The sequence below is a fragment of the Oncorhynchus mykiss genome, chromosome 3, assembly GCF_013265735.2.
Source record: "Oncorhynchus mykiss isolate Arlee chromosome 3, USDA_OmykA_1.1, whole genome shotgun sequence".
Taxonomy (NCBI): Eukaryota; Metazoa; Chordata; class Actinopteri; order Salmoniformes; family Salmonidae; genus Oncorhynchus; species Oncorhynchus mykiss.
This window is the reverse complement of record NC_048567.1, coordinates 13,961,539-13,983,196: the sequence shown is the minus strand read 5'-3', so window position 1 is coordinate 13,983,196 and position 21,658 is coordinate 13,961,539. Positions and strand designations below refer to the sequence as shown.

Genomic DNA, 21,658 nt, shown 5'->3' with positions numbered 1-21,658 from the left:
ACATACTTGACTACTCAGACCTAATAACCGAGGATAGCTTCATATTATTTTTAGATTTTTCTAAAGCATTTGACACAGTAGAGCATGAGTTTCTCTTCCACTCCCTTGAGAGACTTGGCTTTGGGGATTTTTTCTGTAAGACTATTAAGACTCTCTATGCAAATGGTAACAGCACTATCAAATTGAAATATGGCACCTCACCTAGATTTGAGTTAAAGAGAAGAATTAGGCAAGGTTGTCCTATCTCTCCGTACCTGTTTTTATTAATCACCCAACTTCTTGCAAATTCTTTAAATAATAGTCCTGTACAAGGTATTTCCATAGCTGGTAAAGAAATTATTATAAGCCAGCTGGCTGACGATACCTCAATTTTTCTGAAAGACGCTAACAAAATTCCCATATTGATCAATGTGATACAATCCTTTTCCAAAGCGTCTGGTGTATATCTTAGCATTAATAAATGTGAACTCATAGCTGTCAAAGATTGTGTGGCACCTTCATATAATGGTATTCCAGTAAAAGAAGAACTTACATATTTAGGCATAACCATTACAAAGGATCAAAAGTCTAGAGGCTTACTAAATGTTAACCCTCTTATTAAAAAACCCCACAAGAAGCTAAATCAATGGCTACAGAGGGACCTATCTTTCAAAGGTAGAGTCCTAATAACCAAGGCTGAAGGTATCTCTAGACTAACATATGGCGCTCTATCTTTATATCTTGACAGTAAAATAAGCAAGGAAATAGAACAGATGCTTTTCAACTTTCTGTGGAGAAACCATACCCATTACATTAGGAAAAATGTTGTAATGAACACTTATGAGAATGGTGGGCTGAATTTTCTGGACTTTACTACCTTAAATAATACTTTTAAGATCAATTGGATTAAACAATTCCTAAGAAGACCCACTTCTATCTGGAATTTTATTCCTCATCATGTCTTCTCTACTTTTGGTGGCCTTAACTTAATTTTGTTTTGCAATTATAATATTGACAAAGTTCCAGTGAAACTTTCTGCTTTTCATCGGCAGGTTTTCTTGTCATGGTCCTTAATTTATAAACACAATTTTTCTCCACACAGATATTATATATGGAATAATCGGGATATATTGTATAAAAATACTTATTTGTTTTTAGAATATTGGTTCCGAAATAATATCCTATTGGTGAGCCAACTGGTAAATGCAGAGGGTCTTTTACTCAGTTATAAGGAATTCTTATCACTTTACAAGGTCCCTGTAACACCTAAAGATTTTGCAATTGTTTTAGACGCCATTCCCTCGGGTGTTGCTCTGTTATTCAGGAACGTGTCAAGAACTGACCTTCAGAACCTACCTTCTATTAACCCTGTTGACTCATCAGTAGGAAAGATTTGTTTCTCTTTTGGTCCATTCAACAACAGAGCGATACGAACCTTATGTCATGCCTTATTGGAATGGATTTATTGATAATATCTGTTGGAAAAAGTTTGGATGTTGCCACACACATACCTACTTGTTAACAAAATTAAGTAAGTTTCCTTTAAAATTATTCATAAATATTATCCTGCCAACCACTATATGAAGATGTTTAAGGAAAATGACAACTCAAAATGCTCCTTTTGTAATGACCACCCAGAAACAGTGTTGCATCTTTTTTGGCATTGTATTCATGTAAGAAAACTGTGGCAAGACATCAGTAGATTTATAATTGAACACTTTTATGAAGATCTTACACTATTGTGGAGAGATGTACTGCTTGGATTCTTTACCAACCATAGGAATAAGCTGAAACATTTTTTACGTAATTACATTATTCTTTTGGCCAAATTTCATATTCACAAATGTAAATTTGCAAACAAAAAAACACATTTTCTTACCCTACAAAAAGAAGGTGAACTGTATTTTAAGACAATTAAATACTCTACTAACAAAAAAGCTGTTAGAATTATAAGTATGTACATGTATGTCCTTTAAGGTCTTTGTATAACGTGATATTGTACCCCCTAGCTCAATTGTCCATGGTATATAATATATATATACCTGTGTTCCCTCATGTACTCTCTGTATTGATTTGTTAATAAAAAAATAGATAAAAAAATAGAAAGAGGCCCGAGTTCCCGATTTGTAGTTTCGAGTTGGATGACCGTTCAAAACGATTTTCCCCGGAGCTCGTTTTTTCAGAGTTCCCATTTGTGTTATTGAACGCACTGAAGTCGAAAATTAGAAATGTTCCACTTCCGAGTTCCCAGTTGTTTTGAACGCGGCATGGTACGCTGATGTTCTCGCGACAGATCTGTGGCAAGGAAGTTGTCATTTGTCGTAATTTCCTAGGACGGAACCACTGCAACAACAGTGCGGAGGAGAAGAGTAAGAGGCGCTCCGAACAACATTCTAGGCCTCCTATGACATTGTTCACTCGGTGAAAGGAGTTTTATTTTTGCATGCATTAGATGAGACCCCCCTCCGAGAAAACTCAGGGGAATTTAAGTAATAGAAGCAGTAAACACTAAGAACGAAGATCCAAGTTGCAGTGGCCTAATAACAGCAAATCAAGCACCACGCTGAGTGTTAGCTATGGAGGATGTCTCCGCTGTAACGATCAAAGACGAGGGAGGAGATGAACAGGAGTCGGAAGATGTCAGTGAAAATTTAACCAAGAAGACCGAAAACAGCGCCAACAAGCCTGCCAAATATGACAGTACCGATGGTAAGGGACCCCATCCTTTCACAATTATATAAACACAGCTAACGTTAACTAATGCTACAACATGCTCAAATCCAAGTTTGCTAGTTAGCTAATTAGCGTTAGCTAACTATTCTAACATGATCATATCCTAGCTAAGGTTTTTGTTCGGTAGCCATTTTCAAGATAAATCAATTTGAGCCATTTTATCTTGTTCACATTTTTAACTAGAAAATTAGCTAACTTAACTAGTGGTGACTAGGAAGCTGTGCGTGTAGTCAGTAACGTTGTTTAGGTTGCTAGCTAGCAAGGGTAAATAGTTGATCGTCGGAATTGCATTAGTACCGTTATAGTTAAACGTCTACTCTTTGATCTTACGGTTTCTTCAATGTTAAGTGAAATCAAATAGGCTGTCATATTGTGATAAATAATACTGGGACATATTTATTACGCAAAACGTTCCTTAAGTGGAAGCGAACGAAACGGGTACCTAACTCAATTTGTCCAGTCTCGTTTTAGTAGCTAAATGAAACGTTTGTCTAATGATTACGCCCCTGGACTAGCGTGATCACATCCTCAATGATTTTGGAACTTCCACGTAGGCCAGAGCCATCTAATTGTCCCCCACGATTAAATATTGGGTAGATGTTGCTAAAATGGCGACCGGAGTGTGGGTGTATGGAATGTGAATCAGCTAATTGGGAAGATACTGTATGTTGCAACTCAAGACCGTTTTTCGTTGCTGATTGGGCTACAGGACGAGTCGATAAGCCGGAGACCAGTGCACCTGTGGTGTATAGACATCGCTGCCGACCTGATACCTGACCGTGTTACTCAGGAAGAATCCTACTGAACATCATGGTCCTGTCGCCATGGGTAGCTAACGTGCCCCCCATAATAAATAACTAATATTGATAACCATCTAGATGTCACCATGATGCATGCACATACAGTATACTCAATGGGGAGGGCATGAATGGCAGCGACAGTGCCTTTCGCTCCTGTTTGATAAGCACGACTGTCTTGCAAGGGCGTGGGAAGTAGCTTCCTAGTATCAGGGTGACAGTCACAGTAAGCACACGCATACAACGCATGAAGAAACGGTACACCCGTCATCAGTGCTTTTTAATAAAAAATAGACAATTGTCAGTTTTAGAACTGAAACTGTACAATTTGTGTAAAACAGTGAAATTAGACTCATACTAATCCTCTGTCTTCAAAACAGAAGTACTCACGGTATGGTAGCTCAATCAATGTACAGTAGTTGCGTGGTAAGAAATGTAAGGGAATAAACACCGCTCAATCAAAACTTCTAACCTTTACTGCCCTACCAAGCAAAAAGGCAGTGACTTCTCATTTGGTTGAAAAAATGTCAGTTTTGCTATGTTAAGAACATGCTTAATCATGTGGACAAGTATCCTGCCTCTATTGTGTTTTGGAGAAAATGGGGGTCATGTTAGCAGTAACTGTATAAAGTTACTGTGAAACCAAGGTAAAGAAAAGCCTTTTCTCTCAGTTCCACGCTATGAGCAGTTACTGCCTTTTTGCTTGGTAGGGCAGTATAGCAGAGCGTTTTCGACACACCCACTCCTTTCCACACGCCCACTACTTTCGGCACACCCGCTCACCCATACTCAGGTCGCCATATTGAGCTTCATCTACCCACCTCTCAATTGGAGGGGGGGGGACTATGGATATGTCTCCCTTTGTACGTATGTTAGTCACACACGATGTTGTGGTAACTTGGGTGAATGATGCATCTTGCCGAAGACCTGACATCTACACAATTACAATGATTGGCCCAAGGGGGGCACTATAGTAATCAGCTGAAATTCCAAATGTTGAACAAGCATATATCTTGTCCTGTTGAGCTTGAATTGTCACCAATTGGCCCAAGTGCTTCATCATTCATGGGGGACAACATGTTTACTGTTTTAGAGTAATACCTCTTGAAGGTCATAGGCTATTTATCATATAAGCAAAACAGAAGGTCTGAGTTTATTTTCTCAGGAGCTGAATAGGTGAATCTTTGATCATTTTATTCAATATCTTTGGGTGAGATTCTCCTATTTGAGACATGATGAAATGTTTGATATAGGTAACTTTATGGGGTCTCTATAGAGTAGACGTACATTTGGCTCCATTCACCTCAAGGGAAATCATACGATCCCAATTCTTTCTCTGTCCACAGGTCAGTAGTGAATAGGATAACTTGACTGATCTGAAAACCGTGATAAACATTTAGGTTAAATAAAACTTTCCCAATACAGAAGTTAGTTTGAAATCCTTTTTAAATTAGGCTGCTTCACCCATTGTCTTTTTATAACAATTACATTTCAAAAGTATATTATCCACAATGAGTTGACTCACCATCGTTAGGGTGATATGCACTTTAGCAAAGATGTTCATAATTGTCAAGTAAAATGTATTTCTGTCAAAATATACATCTATCCAAACAAGTTGTATCCATTGCAAAAAATGTATCTTGATGATAATATGTATCATTGTAATAAAATATGCTTAAGTCTTGTTTCTTTTTGACAGTAATGGAATTTTGGATGATGGCACCTTTATAATCGTTTAAACTTTTTTAAGACATTTTCTCCTCTCCTCCAATCCTGAGCTGTGCTGCTGCAGGAAGGGGGCATTGCCTAGGCAACCCAAGACTTGATTGCTTCAACACCTTACTTATTCTGCAAGGAGCAACAAAGTTTCATGACATTGTAACTAGTCCATGTTACCATTGAAATGGACAGCATAAATGCCCAGCTGTCCTGTCTTCAGTCAGCTGTTCTTTCTACACCAAAATAATTAAACAGTTATGACGATTATTTTAATTTTCATGACTGTCTTCATCCATATTCGTTGCTTACACAATTATACACTAATTGTGCATGCCCTAAATGTACATGGGGGCACTTACTCATTATCTGACATAAATATTCATTTGTGTTATTGTTTGGTTTTCTTTTCTCTTTTCTTTGGCAACAGGAGTCGCCCTGACCTCCCATTTTCCCCTTTCTATTTTTAGGGGATGGGCTTTTCCGCTGTCTGGATTGTGAAGAAGTCTTTGGGGAGGAGGCGGCTTACCAGGAGCATCAACATGAGCACACCCATGATGGCCCAATAGTCTGCCTGGACTCTGACTCCCATTTGGATGGCTTGCTTGTTTCAGAGAGTGGGGGCCAACGGACACTATGTTGCGCTCTTTGTGGGCGCAAATTTGCAGACTCAAGGGGTTTTTACTCACACCAGGTCAAACACCGTAATGAAGCCCTCAAGCAGTCAACTCCTGTTTTGCAATCAACTCCTGTGGCCCAGTCAACAGTTGGGCCCCAGTCAACTCCTGATCAGAGCATGGGGGTGGCTAAGCAGTATGTCTATGAATGTGAAGACTGTGGGAAATCCTATACTTCGATGGGCTCTTTCATCAGTCATACACGCTCACACAAGCAAGCTTCCAAATCAGTTTTCCATGAGCTGGCACACCTGAAAAAGAAATCCTTTGAGTGTCAAACTTGTGGTCGCTGTTACTCCCGTTCTTCAGCTCTTGATGCTCACCGCCGTTGTCATGAGGTAAAACTAATCCCAAAGTCCCGCAAAAGGGATGCAGAGAAGCAACCACCCGCAGAGGAGCCTGCCTTTGCAACAGAGGACAGCAACAAAGCTTCTGAACAGGTAGATGAGGCACAGGAAAATCTGTTTGGGTGTTCATGTGGCAAAACATTTCGCGCCCAGTCTGGCCTGAAAACACACCAACGATTTAGCCACAATGAAAAATGTTCTCCTGAAAAGCTTAAGAGAAAACCCAACAAATTTGACTGCAGTGAGTGTGAGAAGACCTTCAGTACTTACGCCGGCATGCTCTGCCATCAACGTTATCATATGAAACGAGGTGGTAGTGGTGGCAAAAGGTTTCCATGTGAGGAGTGTGACAAGGTCTTCACAACGCTCACATTCTACTACAAGCACCAGCGTTTGGCTCATACTCAAGAGACTCCAGCAAAATCTTTCCTTCATCAGGTTTGCCAGCTCCAGAAGAAAGCGTTTGAGTGTCAGGAGTGTGGGCTCCGATTTTCCAGGGCCTCGGCTCTCCAGTCCCATCGGCTTTGCCATAATGATGTTTTTGGACGGACTGAGAAAGAATTCCAGCCACAAACATCCCCACTACCTCAACATAAGCTATTACTGGATAACAAGACAGAAACTGAAACATTTGCTTTAGGGGCCATTGTCTACCCACAGGACACCCCTGTGACCGAGAGAGACCCCTGTTTCTATGAAACTGATGGGGATGCAGAGGCTGATGGAACTGATGATGTCAATGTAGAGGTGATCAGTATAAGTGCCTCAGATGGCTCTGTAAGGGATGAAGAAGAGTCACAACAAGAACTCAACCCTGATCTTGAATTACTGTGTGAATCAGACCAGGAGGGAAAAGAGGAGATGGATGCTGTGTTGTGTCCAACGGAGTACATTTCTAGTACACTTAAGTCTAAACCAGAGATTGATCTGAAAATTGTACAAATTGACTTTCCGCCATTTGTCGGCGAAGGAACTCAAACAGAGAAGGTTCAGGGACTAGACCCACCTAAAAGATTTAACTGTCCTGAGTGTTACCGCTGGTTTACCAGTGCTGCATCTTTGCGCTCACACAAACTGTGGCACAGAGTAGATGGCAAAAAACGATGGAATCCTGAAAAGGATCTTTTCAAGTGCGACTTTTGTGGGTTTGACACTACACATCGGAAAACGTACCACAATCACATGCGAAAACACGATGGCCGAAAACCCCACAAGAGTGTATTGTACCAGCTTGCCGGACTACAGAAGAATAGCTTCAAATGTGAGGTGTGTGGAAAGTGTTTCTCACGCATGTCTGCACTACACTCTCATCAGCAACAGCATCCAAAAAGCAAAGCTCATCCATGTCCAGATTGCGAGAAGACTTACTCTAATGCCAGTGGTTTGTACAACCACCGCAAAAGCTGTCATGCTCCAACCCCCACCCAAGATGAAGTATCAGACACTAAAACTGAAGTGTTTAATCCAAAGAAGACTTTATTAGGCCCAACGGTTTATTGCGAGCGATGTGGGAAGGGCTTCTGGTCATTGGGTGCTTACGCTCACCACAAGCAGAATCAAGCTCCGTGTGCACATTTGAAGGAGAAGAATGAGCCAACAGTGTCTTCACATTCTGTCAATGGCCCTCCACATGTTCGTGGTAAAGTTGCTTGCCCTGTATGCAGAAAGACATTTCGTCACCAAGGCATTATGAAATCTCATATGAGGAAGCACGAGAATGGGAATCATAGATGTGAGCTTTGTAGCAAGTCTTTTCGCATGTTCTCAAGCCTCCTCAGGCACCAGGTTGTACATAATGCTCAAATCCTCCCGCCTCCTATCAAGTCTTTTCAACATCAGGTAGAACAAGTGAAGAAGAACGCATACAGCTGCCCTGATTGTGGAAAACTGTTTTCACGAGCCAAGGCACTTAAATTCCACATGAAGAGCCATGGTTATGAAACCGACTACTCTGCCTCATCGCCTAAATCTGCTCTTGAGCTAGAGGGGCTGAAGTGTTCAACATGCCTTTCCCATTTCAGCAACAAATCTTCATTGCACACTCACCAAAAACAGTGTGGCAAGAAAAAGACTGTCATTAAAAGCCACAAGGAGGATATTGTCCAACATGACACAGCTCCTAAAGTGAAGAAGCTCAATTGTCCCTCCTGCCCTTCTCTTTTCAACAATTTACTGTCATTGCAGTATCATCGAAAAGAATGTGGCAAGCCAAGGGCAGTTGCAGGCTTGGATGTCAAAGCGAAAGGAGGGATAGAGAAGGTGACAAAGTGCATTGTCAAAGACCTTGTGGAAACAACTCTGTCAAACAACTCTGGCACTGAGAAAATTACTAAATCTGTTACTGAGAAGGAATGTGGTGAACAAAAGGAGACCAATGAGTCCCTAACCTTGAAGAAAGCTGCCACAATCAACACAACTGATCTGAAATACAAATGTAAAGAGTGTGAGAGAAGCTTTGCTGTTGTAGGAGCACTGAATTTCCATAAAAGGATTCATGTTCTGGGTCACAAGTCTAAAGTAAAACCGAAGCTGAAATTTCAAGTGGCCGCAATCCCTGAAGAACCCAAGCAACCCAAAAAGGTAGAGCAAACAACTAAAGGCCAATTCTGTTGTCCAGAATGTGGAAGACGTTTTATCTCCAATGCAGCCCTTGGCACTCACAGACGATGGCACACAGATAAGAAGTTTGCTGGTTCACTGATAAAAGATGACAATATAAGTTCTGTTGGGCAAAAGTCAGTGGACGAGGGACCTTTTCAGTGCAACAAGTGTGGTAAGGGCTTCTTTTACCTGTGTGTTCTCCGCCGGCACCAGTTGTATTATCCGCCATGTCAGACCAAAGCCGAACCAGAGCCTGCAGCGGACACAAGCATGGAAGGCAACCGCAAACCCTCACACGCTGAATTTGCATGTCCAGAATGTAACACAACTTTCGTCAAGGGCTCACTTTTAGCAGCTCACTATGAAAGTGAGCATAACAAACCCATTGAGTCTGCAGATCTTCAGGGGGACCAGTCCATGACCATGTCCATTGAAGAGGTCCCGGAGCAGCCTGCCACATCACACAGCAAGTCTGAAGTCATTCCATTAAAGAAGCCAAAGCTTAAATCAAATCTTCACCAGTGTCCTCATTGTGATATGAGCTTCTTGAAGGTTCGAGGCTTGCGTGCCCACAAATGGCAGGCCCACTCCCAGGGCAAGAAGGTTAAGAGCAAGGGCACTTTGGCTGAGAGCGGGGACTCTACCAAGGGAAATGAACTGATTAATGAGAGTAAGAACTTAGTTACAGAAAACAAAGGCACTGTTGTCATAACTGAACACTTTGTTACAAAGAATAAGAATGCTGTTGGCAGAAGGAGGAAGAAAGGTCGACCAGGTTTAAAATCCATCCCTTGCGTTGACTGTGGGAAGAGATACAGTTCTTCTGGGGCACTCTATAATCACAAGAAGATCTGTGGAGTGCTCAAACAGGAAGTTAATCCAGGAATGGCAGAAGTAGTGGAAGAGGAACCCTCACCACCAACCCGCCTCTATGAGCAGACAATCAAATACCTCTTCAAGTGTGACAAGTGTGGCAAAGCTTTCCCAACTGAAGAGCAACTAGGAACCCACAAGGACTTGGCAAAGAGCCGACCTCACTCTTGCGCCCTGTGCTGCCGTGGATATTGGACTGAGACTCAGTTGCAACAGCACCTGGCCTGGCACGACGAGGTCCGCCGACGACTACCAACAGAGCTTCGTTACAGACTCAGTGCTTCTGTAAGCACAGGGCCCGCTAAACTCAATGTCCCTCTGCCTGATTTGAAGGCGAAGTCATCCCTCAAGCCACTACCTACACGTCCCTCCCGGCCACAGAATAGCCACAAGTGCCAGCACTGTGGAAAAGCGTTTCTATCTCCAGGTGCTCTGCATAAACACGAGGCTCAACACGACAGCGATGGCTCCTACCGTTGCTCCCTTTGTCCCCGGACCTTCAGTGAGATTCGGGACCTCATTGACCATCACCAGGAATGTATGGGTGATGACAAAGTGCAGAGAGATCCCTACACTGCTGTCTCCTCAAGAGACACCGATGGCCTTACTTGCATTGAATGTGGAATGCGTTTCAGTCGAGAGTTGGAGTTGCACCAGCACTACATTGAACATGCTCGTGGAGCGTATTAGATTAACGATGGAACTAATACAAGTCAGGAGATATTAGAAGTGGAATTTGACTTTTTCATGCACTTATGTACCTCCTTATACTTCAGTTCAATTTCCAAGGTGGACATTTTTTTCTCCAGGGTATTTTCAAGGACTAAATGTCCAAGAGACTTGCTACATTTTACTATTCTAATTATATCTATAGAATGCTGTTAACATTATTGCAAATATATCCACTAAGTGCTTCTTTTAGCTCTTGACACCGTCATTTTATCTTTCTCAGGCTTTATTTCACACTGGACCTGTACATAGAAAAACTCCTTTTATCAGTTCCACTGATTTGAAATGTGTCCTCTTGGTGTAGAAATGTGTAGTTATAGAGAAAGTTCACTAACTGCGGTTTCATTTAGAAAATGGTTCTGTTTCTCTATGCCGAGAAATGATTACATCCTGTAAAGTACAGTGATTTGTTTGTCAAGGTAGGCACTAATTTAAGTTTGTTTTGCTTGACTTAGTATGCAAGGGGAGAGAGAACGTGAGTCACCCACTTTCAGTAACATGCACTTGACTTTCTTTTGAGAAATTACTCCAGTTCTGGCATTAACCTGTCTATATAAGATGGATGTTTATAGTATTATTAGTACCTATTTCTGGCTGTTTTCTTTTACAAAATGTTACCAAACTAACATTGTATCATTTAATAATTAGAAAATTCTATGTTTTCCTGGATTTCACTACCAAAGTTCCCAAATACTAACAGTTGGTTGTTACTTTCCTGTGTTGTTTATCTATCGTAATGAGTTTGATTTAACAAACTGGTTTAGCATTTGTTCAAGGAGTTGTTATTTTCCTTGTTGGATTAAATGAAACGTTCAAGTTTTTAGACTATTGCTAATCTTTTGAAGTCATGACCTTTATGATAACTCATTTCAATGTCACCTTTTCCCTGTACCTTTAAACTACTACTGGTGTCTTATTAATGCAGACATGAAGAGTTTTAGTAAATGGTTAAAACTGTAGTTAAGTTTCCTGTGTTTTTCATTGTGTGGACTGAGTTACTGGTTTTAACGGACCTTTAAACTTGACTCTAGTGGGCTCCAGTCATGACGCGTCATGTTTGTCGGAAATGGTTGAGAAACATCACTACAATATAGATTATAAAACACTTTCAAACTTAAAGCTGCAATATGTACAGTGCATTCATAGTGTTCAGACCCCTTTACTTTTTCCACATTTTGTTACGTTAGGCTTATTCTAAAATTGATTAAATAGTTTCCCCCCCTCATTAATCTACACAATACCCCACAATGACAAGGCGAAAACAGGTTTTTAGAAAGTTTAGCAAAAGTATAAAAAAAATATTTTAAAACTATCACGTTTACATAAGTATTCAGACTCTTTACTCAGTACTTTGTTGAAGCACCTATGACAGCGATTATAGCCACAAGGCTTCTTGGGTATGACGCTACAAGCTTGGCACACCTGTATTTAGGGAGTTTCTCCCATTTTTCTCTGCAGATCTTCTCAAGCTCTGTCAGGTTAGATGGGGAGCATTGCTGCACAGCTATTTTCAGGTCTCTCCAGAGATGTTTGATCGGGCTCTGGCTGGGCCACTCAAGGACATTCAAAGACTTGTTCCGAAGCCACTCCTGCTTTGTCTTGGCTGTGTACTTAGGGTCGCTGTCCTGTTGGAAGGTGAACCTTTGACCCAGTCTGAGGTCCTGAGTGCTCAGACTGGGCCACCACCATGCTTCACCGTAGGGATGGTGCCAGGTTTCCTCTAGACATGTAGCTTTGCATTCAGGCCAAGGAGTTCAATCTTGGTTTCATCAGACCACAGAATCTTGTTTCTCATGGTCTGAGAGTCCTTTAGGTGCCTTTTGGCAAACTCCAAGCAGGCTGCCATGTACCCTTTTACTGAGGGGTGGCTTCCATCTAGCCACTCTACCATAAAGGCCTGATTGGTGAAGGGCTGCAGAGATGGTTGACCTTCTGGAAGGTTCTCCCATCTCCACAGAGGAACTCTGGAGCTCTGTCAGAGTGACCATCGGGTTCTTGGTCACTTCCCTTACCAAGGCCTTTCTCCCCTGATTGCTCAGTTTGGCCAGGCGGTAAGCTCTTGGAAGAGTCTTGGTGGTTCATAACTTCTTCCATTTAAGAAATGTGTTACTGGGGACTTTCAATACTGCAGAATTTTTTTGTACCCTTCCACTGATCTGTGCCTCAACACAATCCTGTCTCCGCACTCTACGAAACATTCCTTTTGACCTCTTCCTGTTTTTTGTTCTGACATGCACTGTCAACTGTGGGACCTTACATAGACAGGTGTGTGTGCCTTTCCAAATTATGTCCAATCAATTGAATTTACCACAGGTGGACTCAAGGATTATCAATGGAAACAGAATGCACCAGAGCTCAATTTCAAGTCTCATAGCAAAGACACTGAATACTTATGTAAAGGTATTTCAGTTTATTTTTAATCAATTTGCATACACTTCTAAAAACTTGTCTTTGCTTTGTCATTATGGGGTTGTGTGTGTGTATATAGACTTTGATTAAATACATTTTAGAATAAGGCTGTAATGTAACAAAATGTGGAAAGGGGGAAGGGGTCTGAATATTTTTGGAATGCACTAACTTTTTGGGCGACCTGACAATTCCCATAAGTTTAAGTGTGGGTAATCCTGAATTAATCATGAATAATGAGTGAGAAAGTTAGTCTCGCATATCACACGGCTGTGATTGGGAGTCCCAAAGGGCGGCGCACAATTGGCCCAGCATCGTCCGGGTTTGGCAAGGGTAGGCCGTATTTGTTCTTAACTGACTTTCCTAGTTAAAGGTTAAATAAAAAATGAAATACCCCCCAAGACATGCTAACCTCTCACCATTAGTGTCAGGGGAGGTTAGAATTTTTGGGGGAGCATGATATTTGTGCATCCAACTTTCTCACTCATCTTTATTCACGTTTCATTCAGGATTATCTGTGATCATGGTAGAATCCACATTAATGGAGAAGTGTTTAGAAAAAAATCTGTTTTACAGTAAAAGTGAGTCCAAAATGACATGATACATTATTTACCATTTCATTTCCATTGGGCACGGAATTATCTGAAACACAACCAAAACAAACAGCAAATGCATCCAAAAAATGTGTAGAGTCGCAAGCTTGATGTAGTCATTGCGTGAAAGTGTTTCACTTTTTAATACACCTACAGTACTAGTCAAAAGTTTGGACACCTACTCATTCAAGGGTTTTTCTTTAAAAAAAAAAAAATCTACATTGTAGAATTTTAGTGAAGAAAAAAACTTCAATAACACATGGAATCATGTACAACTCCAAATATTTTATATTTGAGATTCTTCAAAGTAGCTACCCTTTGTCTTGACAGCTTTGCACACTTCGCATTCTCTTTGCAGTCTCGAAGGAGTTCCCACATATTCTGAGCACTTGTTGGCTGCTTTTCCTTCACTCTGCGGTCCAACTCATCCCAAACCATCTCAATTGGGTTGAGGTCTGGTGATCGTGGAGACCCGGTCATCTGATGTAGCACTCAATCACTCTCCTTGGTAAAATGGTCATTTCACAGCCTGGAGGTGTGTTGGGTCATTGTCCTGTTGAAAAACAAATGACCGTCCCACTAAGCGCAAACCAGATGGGGTGGCTTGCAGAATGAGGTGGTAGTCCTGCTGGTTAAGTGTGCCTTGAATTCTAAATAAATCACTGTCTCACCAGCAAAGCACCATCACACCACCACCTCCATGCTTCATGGTGGGAACTACACATGCAGAAATCATCCGTTCACCAACTCTGCATCTCATAAATACACGTAGGTTGGAACCAAAAATCTCATATTTGGACTCATCAGACCAAAGGACAGGTTTCCACCAGTCTGTCTATTTCTCGTGTTTCTTGGTCCAAGCAAGTGTCTTCTTATTATTGGTGTCCTTTAGTAGTGTTTTCCTTGCAGCAATTTGACCATGAAGGCCTGATTTACACAGTCTCCTCTGAACTGTTGATGTGTCTGTTACTTGAACTCTATGAAGCATTTATTTGGGCGGCAATTTCTGAGGCTGGTAACTAATGAATTTATCCTCTGCAGCAGAGGTAACTCTGGGTCTTCCTTTCCTGTGGCGGTCCTCATGAGAACCAGTTTCATCATAGCGCTTGATGGTTTTTGCAACTGCACTTTAAGAAACTTTCAAATTTCTTGGAATGTTCTGCCTTGACTGACAAAGTAATTATGGACTGTTGTTTCTCTTTGCTTATTCGAGCTTTTCTTGCCATAATATGGACTTGGTCTTTTACTAAATAGGGCTATCTTCCGTATACCGCTTCTACCTTGTCACAACACAACTGATTGGCTTAAAAGCATTAAAAAGGAAAGAAATTCCACAAATTAACTTTTAATAAGGCACACCTGTTAATTGAAATGCATTCCAGGTGATTACCTCATGAAGCTGTTTGAGGGAATGCCAAGTGTGCAAAGCTGTCATCAAGGCAAAGGGTGGTGACTTTGAAGAATCTAAAATGGATAACATTTTGATTTGGTTAAGACTTTTTTTTGTTTACTACATTATTTCATATGTGTTATTTCATATTTCTTATATTTCATTATTTAGGGTACCGTGTACAAAAGTGCTGTAATTTTGAAACGGTTCACCTGAAATGGATGAAAATACCCTCAAATTAAAGAGGTCTGCACTTTAACCTCAGGCATTGAACACTACATCAAATCCAATTTTATTGGTCACATACACACAGATTTAGCAGATGTTATTGCCGGTGTAGTGAAATGCTTGTGGACACCTGCTAGTCGAACATCTCATTCCAAAACCATGGGTATTAATATGGGGTTGCCCCCCCCCCCCCCCCCCCCCCCCCCCCCTCTTTGCTGCCATAACAGCCTCCACTCTTCTGGGAAGGCTTTCCACTAGATGTTGGAACATTGCTGCGGGGACTTGCTTCCATTCAGCCACGAGCATTAGTGAGGTCGGGCACTGATGTTGGGTGATTAGGCCTGGCTCGCAGTCAGCGTTCCAATTCATTCCAAAGGTGTAAGATGGGGTTAAGGTCAAGGCTCTGTGCAGGCCAGTGAAGTTCTTCCACACTGATCTTGACAAACATTTCTGTATGGACCTTGCTTTGTGCACAGAGGAATTGTCATGCTGAAACAGGAAAGGGCCTTCCCCAAACTGTTTCCACAAAGTTGGAAACACAGAATTCTCTAGAATGTCATTGTGTGCTGTAGCGTTAAGATTTATTTTCATTGGAACCAAGGGGCCAAGCCTGAACCATGAAAAACAGCCTCAGACCATTATTCCTCCTCCACCAAACTTTACAGTTGGCACTATGCATTGGGGCACGTAGCAATCTCCTGGCATCCACTAAGCCCAGATTCATAGATCTGACTGCCAGATGGTGAAGCGTGATTATTCACAATAGAGAACTCGTTTCCACTGCTACAGAGTCCAATGGAGGCGAGGTTTACACCACTCCAGCTGACGCTTGGCATTGCATATGGTGATCATAGGCTTGTGTGCGGCTGCTCGGCCATGGAAACCCATTTCATGAAGCTCCCAGCAAACAGTTGTGCTGACGTTGCTTTTAGAGGCAGTTTGGAACTCGGTAGTGAGTTTTTCAACAGAAGACAGATGATTTTTATGCGCTTCAGCACTCGGCGGTCCCGTTCTGTGATTTGTGTGGCCTACCACTTCGCGGCTGAGCCGTTGTTGCTCCTAGGTGTTTCCACTTCACAATAACAGCACTTAGTTGACCAGAACAGAGATTTGACAAACTGACTTGTTGGAAAGGTGGCATCCTATGACGGTGCCACGTTGAAAGTCACTGAGCTCCTGTAAGGCCATTCTTCTGCCAATGTTTGTCCTCTCTATGGAGATTGCATGGCTGTGTGCTCAATTGTATACACCTGTCCGCAACGGGCTGAAATAGCCAAATCTACTCATTTTGAAAAGGTGTCGACATTCACTACTTTATTTTATATGTATCATTTAAAATCCGAAGTGCTGGAGTGGAGAGCCAAAACAACGTGTAACACTCCCAATACTTTTGTAGCTCACTCTATATGTTGGGGGTGTAAGTGGTGTGTTTGTATTATGTGATCAGTCTTGCAGTGTATTCTAATTAAGTATGTATCCAATCATGTATCCAATCATGTCAGTTATTAATGAGCCTAAATATATGTCATTCTCATTGAAATAAAGTCTAAGAGGCGGTAGATCTGTTCTGTGTGCTTCCCGTTCTTAGCTTTGTTTTTCTGTCTTTTACTTTCGGTTTTGTGTACCAGCTTCAAACAGCTGAAAATACAATATTTTTGGTTATTGAAAAGCTATTTCACAGTGGTTTATATGTTACAATGATTCTCTACACTATACATTGCTTATTTTGCCACAAACTGAAATTAAGCAAACTATTAGAATTTTAGCAACCAAGAAATTTGCACATTTTAAAACACTATATAATGTGTCAGTTGTAAACATCTTGCTTGTGAAAAATATGCCCCTTCATCCCAAATTCCAAGGTGATGCTATTGATAGTTTGGCAATTCAATCTGAGATAGTATATCTTCACAAAAGGATTGAAACAAGTTCAAATAAATTGTTGAAAGCGTAACAAAATTACAGGCATGTCATGGTACTATATTGTCCTAATTTATGCTCCCTTTCTCTCCTCCACAGTGAAACTAGCCAGTATGAGGTGTCAGGACTGTGGACAGCAGTTCACTCGCTGGGAGGCCTTCAAGACTCACCTGCGCAAGCATGTTCTGGAGGAGGCGATAGCGGAGGAGGAGGAACGAAGGCAGGGCATTAAGAGAGCACTGGAGAAGAACGGGAGCAATGGCAATGTGGAGTCGGCAGCACCTGAGAAAAAGCCGAAAAATAATGATGACGGTGATTACGAAGAGAACAGTGATGTAGACGTGGAAGGTGATGAAGAAGACGATGAAGATTTCTTCGACAGTTCCTGGCAGGTCAGACCATCAGAGATCGTCACAGTTCGCCCGCGCGTTGCCATGCTGTCTGAGGAGGAGAAGCCAGTCTTCAGCGGCTCCCACAAGGTCTATGCATGCTCTATCTGTGGGAAGGTCTACTCCTACCTCGAGTCGTTTAGAAATCACCAGAAGATGCATGAAAAAGAAGTTAAAAAACAACCCACAGAGAACAAGTGCCCGGACTGTGGGAAGGTCTTTGCTCGCCCATCTCTTCTGGTGACTCACTTGAAAGTGCACAGGCCTCCCGTGCCGATGGAACCCTCCACTCTGAAGTGCGATCAGTGTGTAAAAAATTTCAATTCCCTGCAGACTTATTTAATCCACATGGACCTGCACAAGCAGAAGCCTTTCTGGTGCCTGGCCTGTGCTAAGGGCTTTAGGGATGAGCTCTCTCTGGACAAACACCTGCAGGGCCACAACCTGAGGCGCCACAAGTGTGACCTCTGTGAAAAGTCTTTCCGCGTTCCCGCTGAGCTCCGCTACCACTACAATACTCACACCGGCGCCAAGCCCTACAAATGCCCGCTCTGCAAGAAGAACTTCTCCCAGCTGGGCAACCTCATCACGCATCGGAAGAAGCACGTAGGGGTCTACGTCGGGGCCAGCAAGACGCCACTGGGACCCAGGAACCACCTGTTTGCTGGGAGGAGAAGGGTGACAGAGATGAAGAGGCTGGTGTTCACAGGGATGGGTAGCACAGAGGCGGAGGTGATAGATATGCTTCAAGAACATCAAGAGGAGCAGGAGGAGGAAGAAGAGGAAGATATTAAGGTGGGTGAGGAGGAATCTGGATCGGAAGAGTCTGAGTCTCGTTCTGAAGATTCTGGTGCTGAGGATTCGTCTAAATCAGATTCATCAGACTCTTCTGGATCTGATTCCTCTGACGACTCTGATTCCTCTGGATCGGGAGTGGAGGAGGAAGAGGAGGAGGAGGAGCAAGAGGGGAAAGAAGAGACTGCATTGGAAGCACATGTGGCGGAGCAACAGAAAAGACCTAAAGAATGGGAGTGTTTTGAATGTGGTGAAGGGTTTGATCAAGAGTCAGCGTTGCACCTGCACTATATGAAACACGCCAGTGGGGAGCTGCCAGTACAATGACGGCCCAGTACATGGTGAGATTAGCTGTGAAATGATTGGTGAGTTGTGCACTGTTCAATGTGTTTCCACTACTTCAGAGTTGAGTCACTGCTGAGCCCTTGAATTGAAGAAAAATGAAAAATTCCAAATGATCCAAAAAATTGTTGATCCCCAGTATGACTTATTTTTGTCCTTTTTTTCTGCCATGTTTTGAAGTGTGGGTTGAATGGGTGAATTTAGTTGTTTGAGTTGAAGGCCTTGAGGAATATAGTTTTTTTTTTCTTCTTCTTGCTACTTTGTCTTTACATTTAGATTGTTTCTCACTAATCCAAATGTTTTTGTGCCTTTTTGGTAAGGAAGAGATGTATTGCCAATTTTTGTAGACTGATTTCCAGAATTTAATTTCTTCAACTGTGCTTATCTATACATAATATTGATAGAAGACGAGGCAGATTGGCGTTAGTTTTTCACACCCATTTTCAGTCCGAGAAGTCTTAATTGTTGTATTTACACCGGCCATATAGAAAATTGTAATTTGATAAACTGTGATTAGATTTAGGGTTGCCGGGTTCCCTGAAATGTAATCTCAAAACAACTTGCTTTCTTTCCCTCTTCAATTTGATTCAATCATGTCTATTTCTATCATGTTTTTCATTATGAAATCTAGATTCTTTTGAAGTAAACTTGGGTTTTTCATTTGTCAGTAATGGGAAGACATTGTCTGAACATGACTTGCAGAGATGAGAAATTATTTTATATATATATATATATATATATATTACCAGTCAAAAGTTTTGACATCTACTCATTCCAATGTTTCTTTATTGTTACTATTTTCTATATTGTAGAATAATAGTGACAACATCAAAACTATGAAATGACACATATGGAATCATGTAGTAACCAAAAAAGTGTTAAACCAATCAAAATATATTTGAGATTGTTCAAAATAGCCACCCTTTGCCTTGATGACAGATTTGCACACTCTTGTTATTCTCTCAATCAGCTTCACTTGGAGTGCTTTTCCAACAGTCTTGAAGGAGTTCCCACATATGCTGAACACTTGTTGGCTGCTTTTCCTTCACTCTGTGGTCTAACTCATCCCAAATCATCTCAATTGGGTTGAGGTCAGGTGATTGTGGAGGCCTGGTCATCTGATGTAGTACTCCATCACTCTCCTTCTTGGTCAAATTGCCCTTTCACAGCCTGTTGGTATGTTGGGTCATTGTCCTGTTGAAAAACAAATTATAGTCCCACTAAGCCCAAATGAAATGGGATGGTGTATCGCTGCAGAATGCTGTGGTAGCCATGCTGGTTAAGTGTGCCTTGAATTCTAAATAAATCACTGACAGTCACCAGCAAAGCACCATCACACCACCACCTCCATGCTTCACGGTTGTGAACCACACATGCGGAGATCATCTGTTCACCTACTCTGCGTCTCACAAAGACATGGCGGTTGGAACCAAAAATCTAAAATTGGGACACATCAGACCAAAGAACCGATTTCCACCGGTCTAATTCCATTGCTAGTGTTTCTTGGCCCAAGCAAGTCTTCTTCTTATTGGTGTCCTTTAGTAGTAGCTATTTGACCATGAAGGCCTGATTCACACAGTCTCTGAACAGTTGATTTTGAGATATGTCTGTTACTTGAACTCTATGAAGCATTTATTTGGGCTGCAATTTCTGCGGCTGGTAACTAATGAATTTATCCTCTGCAGTAGAGGTATCTCTGGGTCTTCCTTTCCTGTGGCGTTCCTCATGAGAGCCAGAGAACCATAGAGCTTGATGGTTTTTGCGACTGCACTCCGTATTGACTGACCTTCATGTCTAAAAGTTATGATGGCCTGTACTTTCTCTGCTATTTGAGTTGTTCTTGCTATAATATGAACTTGGTCTTTTACCAAATAGGGCTTTATTCTGTATACCTCCCGTAACTTGTCACAACACAACTGATTCGCACATATGCATTAAGAAGGAAAGAAATTCCACAAATGAACTTTTAACAAGGCACACCTGTTAATTGAAATGCATTCCAGGCGACTACCTCATGAAGCTGGTTGAGAGAATGCCAAGAGCGTGCAAAGGGTGGCTACTTTGAAGAATCTCATACAAAATATATTTTTATTTTGTTTTACACTTTTTTTACTACATGATTCCATATGTTATTTCATAGTTTTGATTTCTTCACTATTATTATACATTGTAAAAAATAAAAATGAGTAGATGTGTAAATGTTTGATTGGTACTGTATATCTAGCCTACTGTATTAGTTGCTATGTTACCGTTACCGTTACCATGTAATCTAGTACGTACCAGGAATTATTATTCGATACAACTATATCACTCACTCTTCTGTCAGTCTGATAACCTATTCAGCTGCATGTTTTTTGAAAAAGCTTTGTGTAGGATTTTTTTTTTTTTGTCTCGATAAAATTTGTTTTTGTAATCATAGAATTGTAACTTGTGTGATAAATTAAATGCATTTTGAGTCCTCTCTTTGTATGTGTACATTCCATAGATAAGATGTAAAGAAGAACATCACAATTATCTTCTCACTATAGTCTAGATTCAGATTGTAATGACTGTATGTCAAGTATTTAAGCCATTTTAGGCTCCAACCCTGCATTTGTGTGCATAATAAGGGATATTTTCTGCTCTGTGTGGCGCAAAGGGCGACATCTACTGGCTTATGTGCATTTCTCCAGTCTATTCTTGGTTTTGAGGAACCTGTCTGATAAGTAATGTTTGATTTCTGGTTGATTTATGGCTGAACAGATACTAAGTTTTCATTTATTTATTTTTTTACAATATGATTATTGCTATAGCAATCAAACATGAATGTATCACAAAGTATGTTGTCATGCTTTATAAGCTCACTAAATCATAGCTGACTAAACTCAACTCCATGGTGGAGGAAGTGTCTGATGAACTCCAAAAGAGTTGAGCAGAAACCAGGCTTTGTGGAATTCCGCTCCAACTACATCAGTGGTCACCAACCTTTTCTGAGTCAATATCGCTTTCTGAGTCCAAAAGCAAGCAGAGATCTACCACTCAGATTTGAGGTTTGTGCAGTAGGCTATAGGCCCAATACATTGTCATTGCATATTGGCTGTGTTTGAATTGCCCTGCCAATGTTCTTCTCAGACTATTTTGAAATTAATTTTCAAAGTTGATCA

General features: G+C 41.4%; 1 protein-coding gene across 3 annotated transcripts; it reads left to right on the top strand.

The window, feature by feature from the left end:
- Positions 1–2,269: 2,269 nt before the first annotated feature.
- Positions 2,270–19,348, top strand: si:ch211-261d7.6 (zinc finger protein 91). 3 transcript variants are annotated; one of them, XM_021591682.2, is made up of 2 exons: positions 2,270–2,688; positions 5,696–11,418. In XM_021591682.2, the coding sequence occupies exons 1-2, from the start codon at positions 2,556–2,558 to the stop codon at positions 10,411–10,413; spliced, it is 4,851 nt and encodes a 1,616-aa protein (XP_021447357.2). In that variant the 5' UTR covers positions 2,270–2,555; the 3' UTR covers positions 10,414–11,418. The 3 variants fall into 3 exon arrangements, with proteins under 3 accessions (XP_021447357.2, XP_021447373.2, XP_021447364.2); XM_021591698.2 differs by lacking the exon at positions 5,696–11,418 and adding an exon at positions 17,089–19,348 and having other exon boundaries at positions 2,271–2,688; XM_021591689.2 differs by having other exon boundaries at positions 2,551–2,688; positions 5,656–11,418.
- The last annotated feature ends 2,310 nt before the right edge of the window (positions 19,349–21,658 follow it).

Excerpts from the sequence above, each read along its gene's own strand:
- si:ch211-261d7.6 (XM_021591682.2), top strand. The coding sequence starts at position 2,556 with ATGGAGGATGTCTCCGCTGTAACGATCAAAGACGAGGGAGGAGATGAA. Across the intron at positions 2,689-5,695 it reads CAAATATGACAGTACCGATG|GGGATGGGCTTTTCCGCTGT; the intron begins GTAAGGGACCCC and ends TTCTATTTTTAG.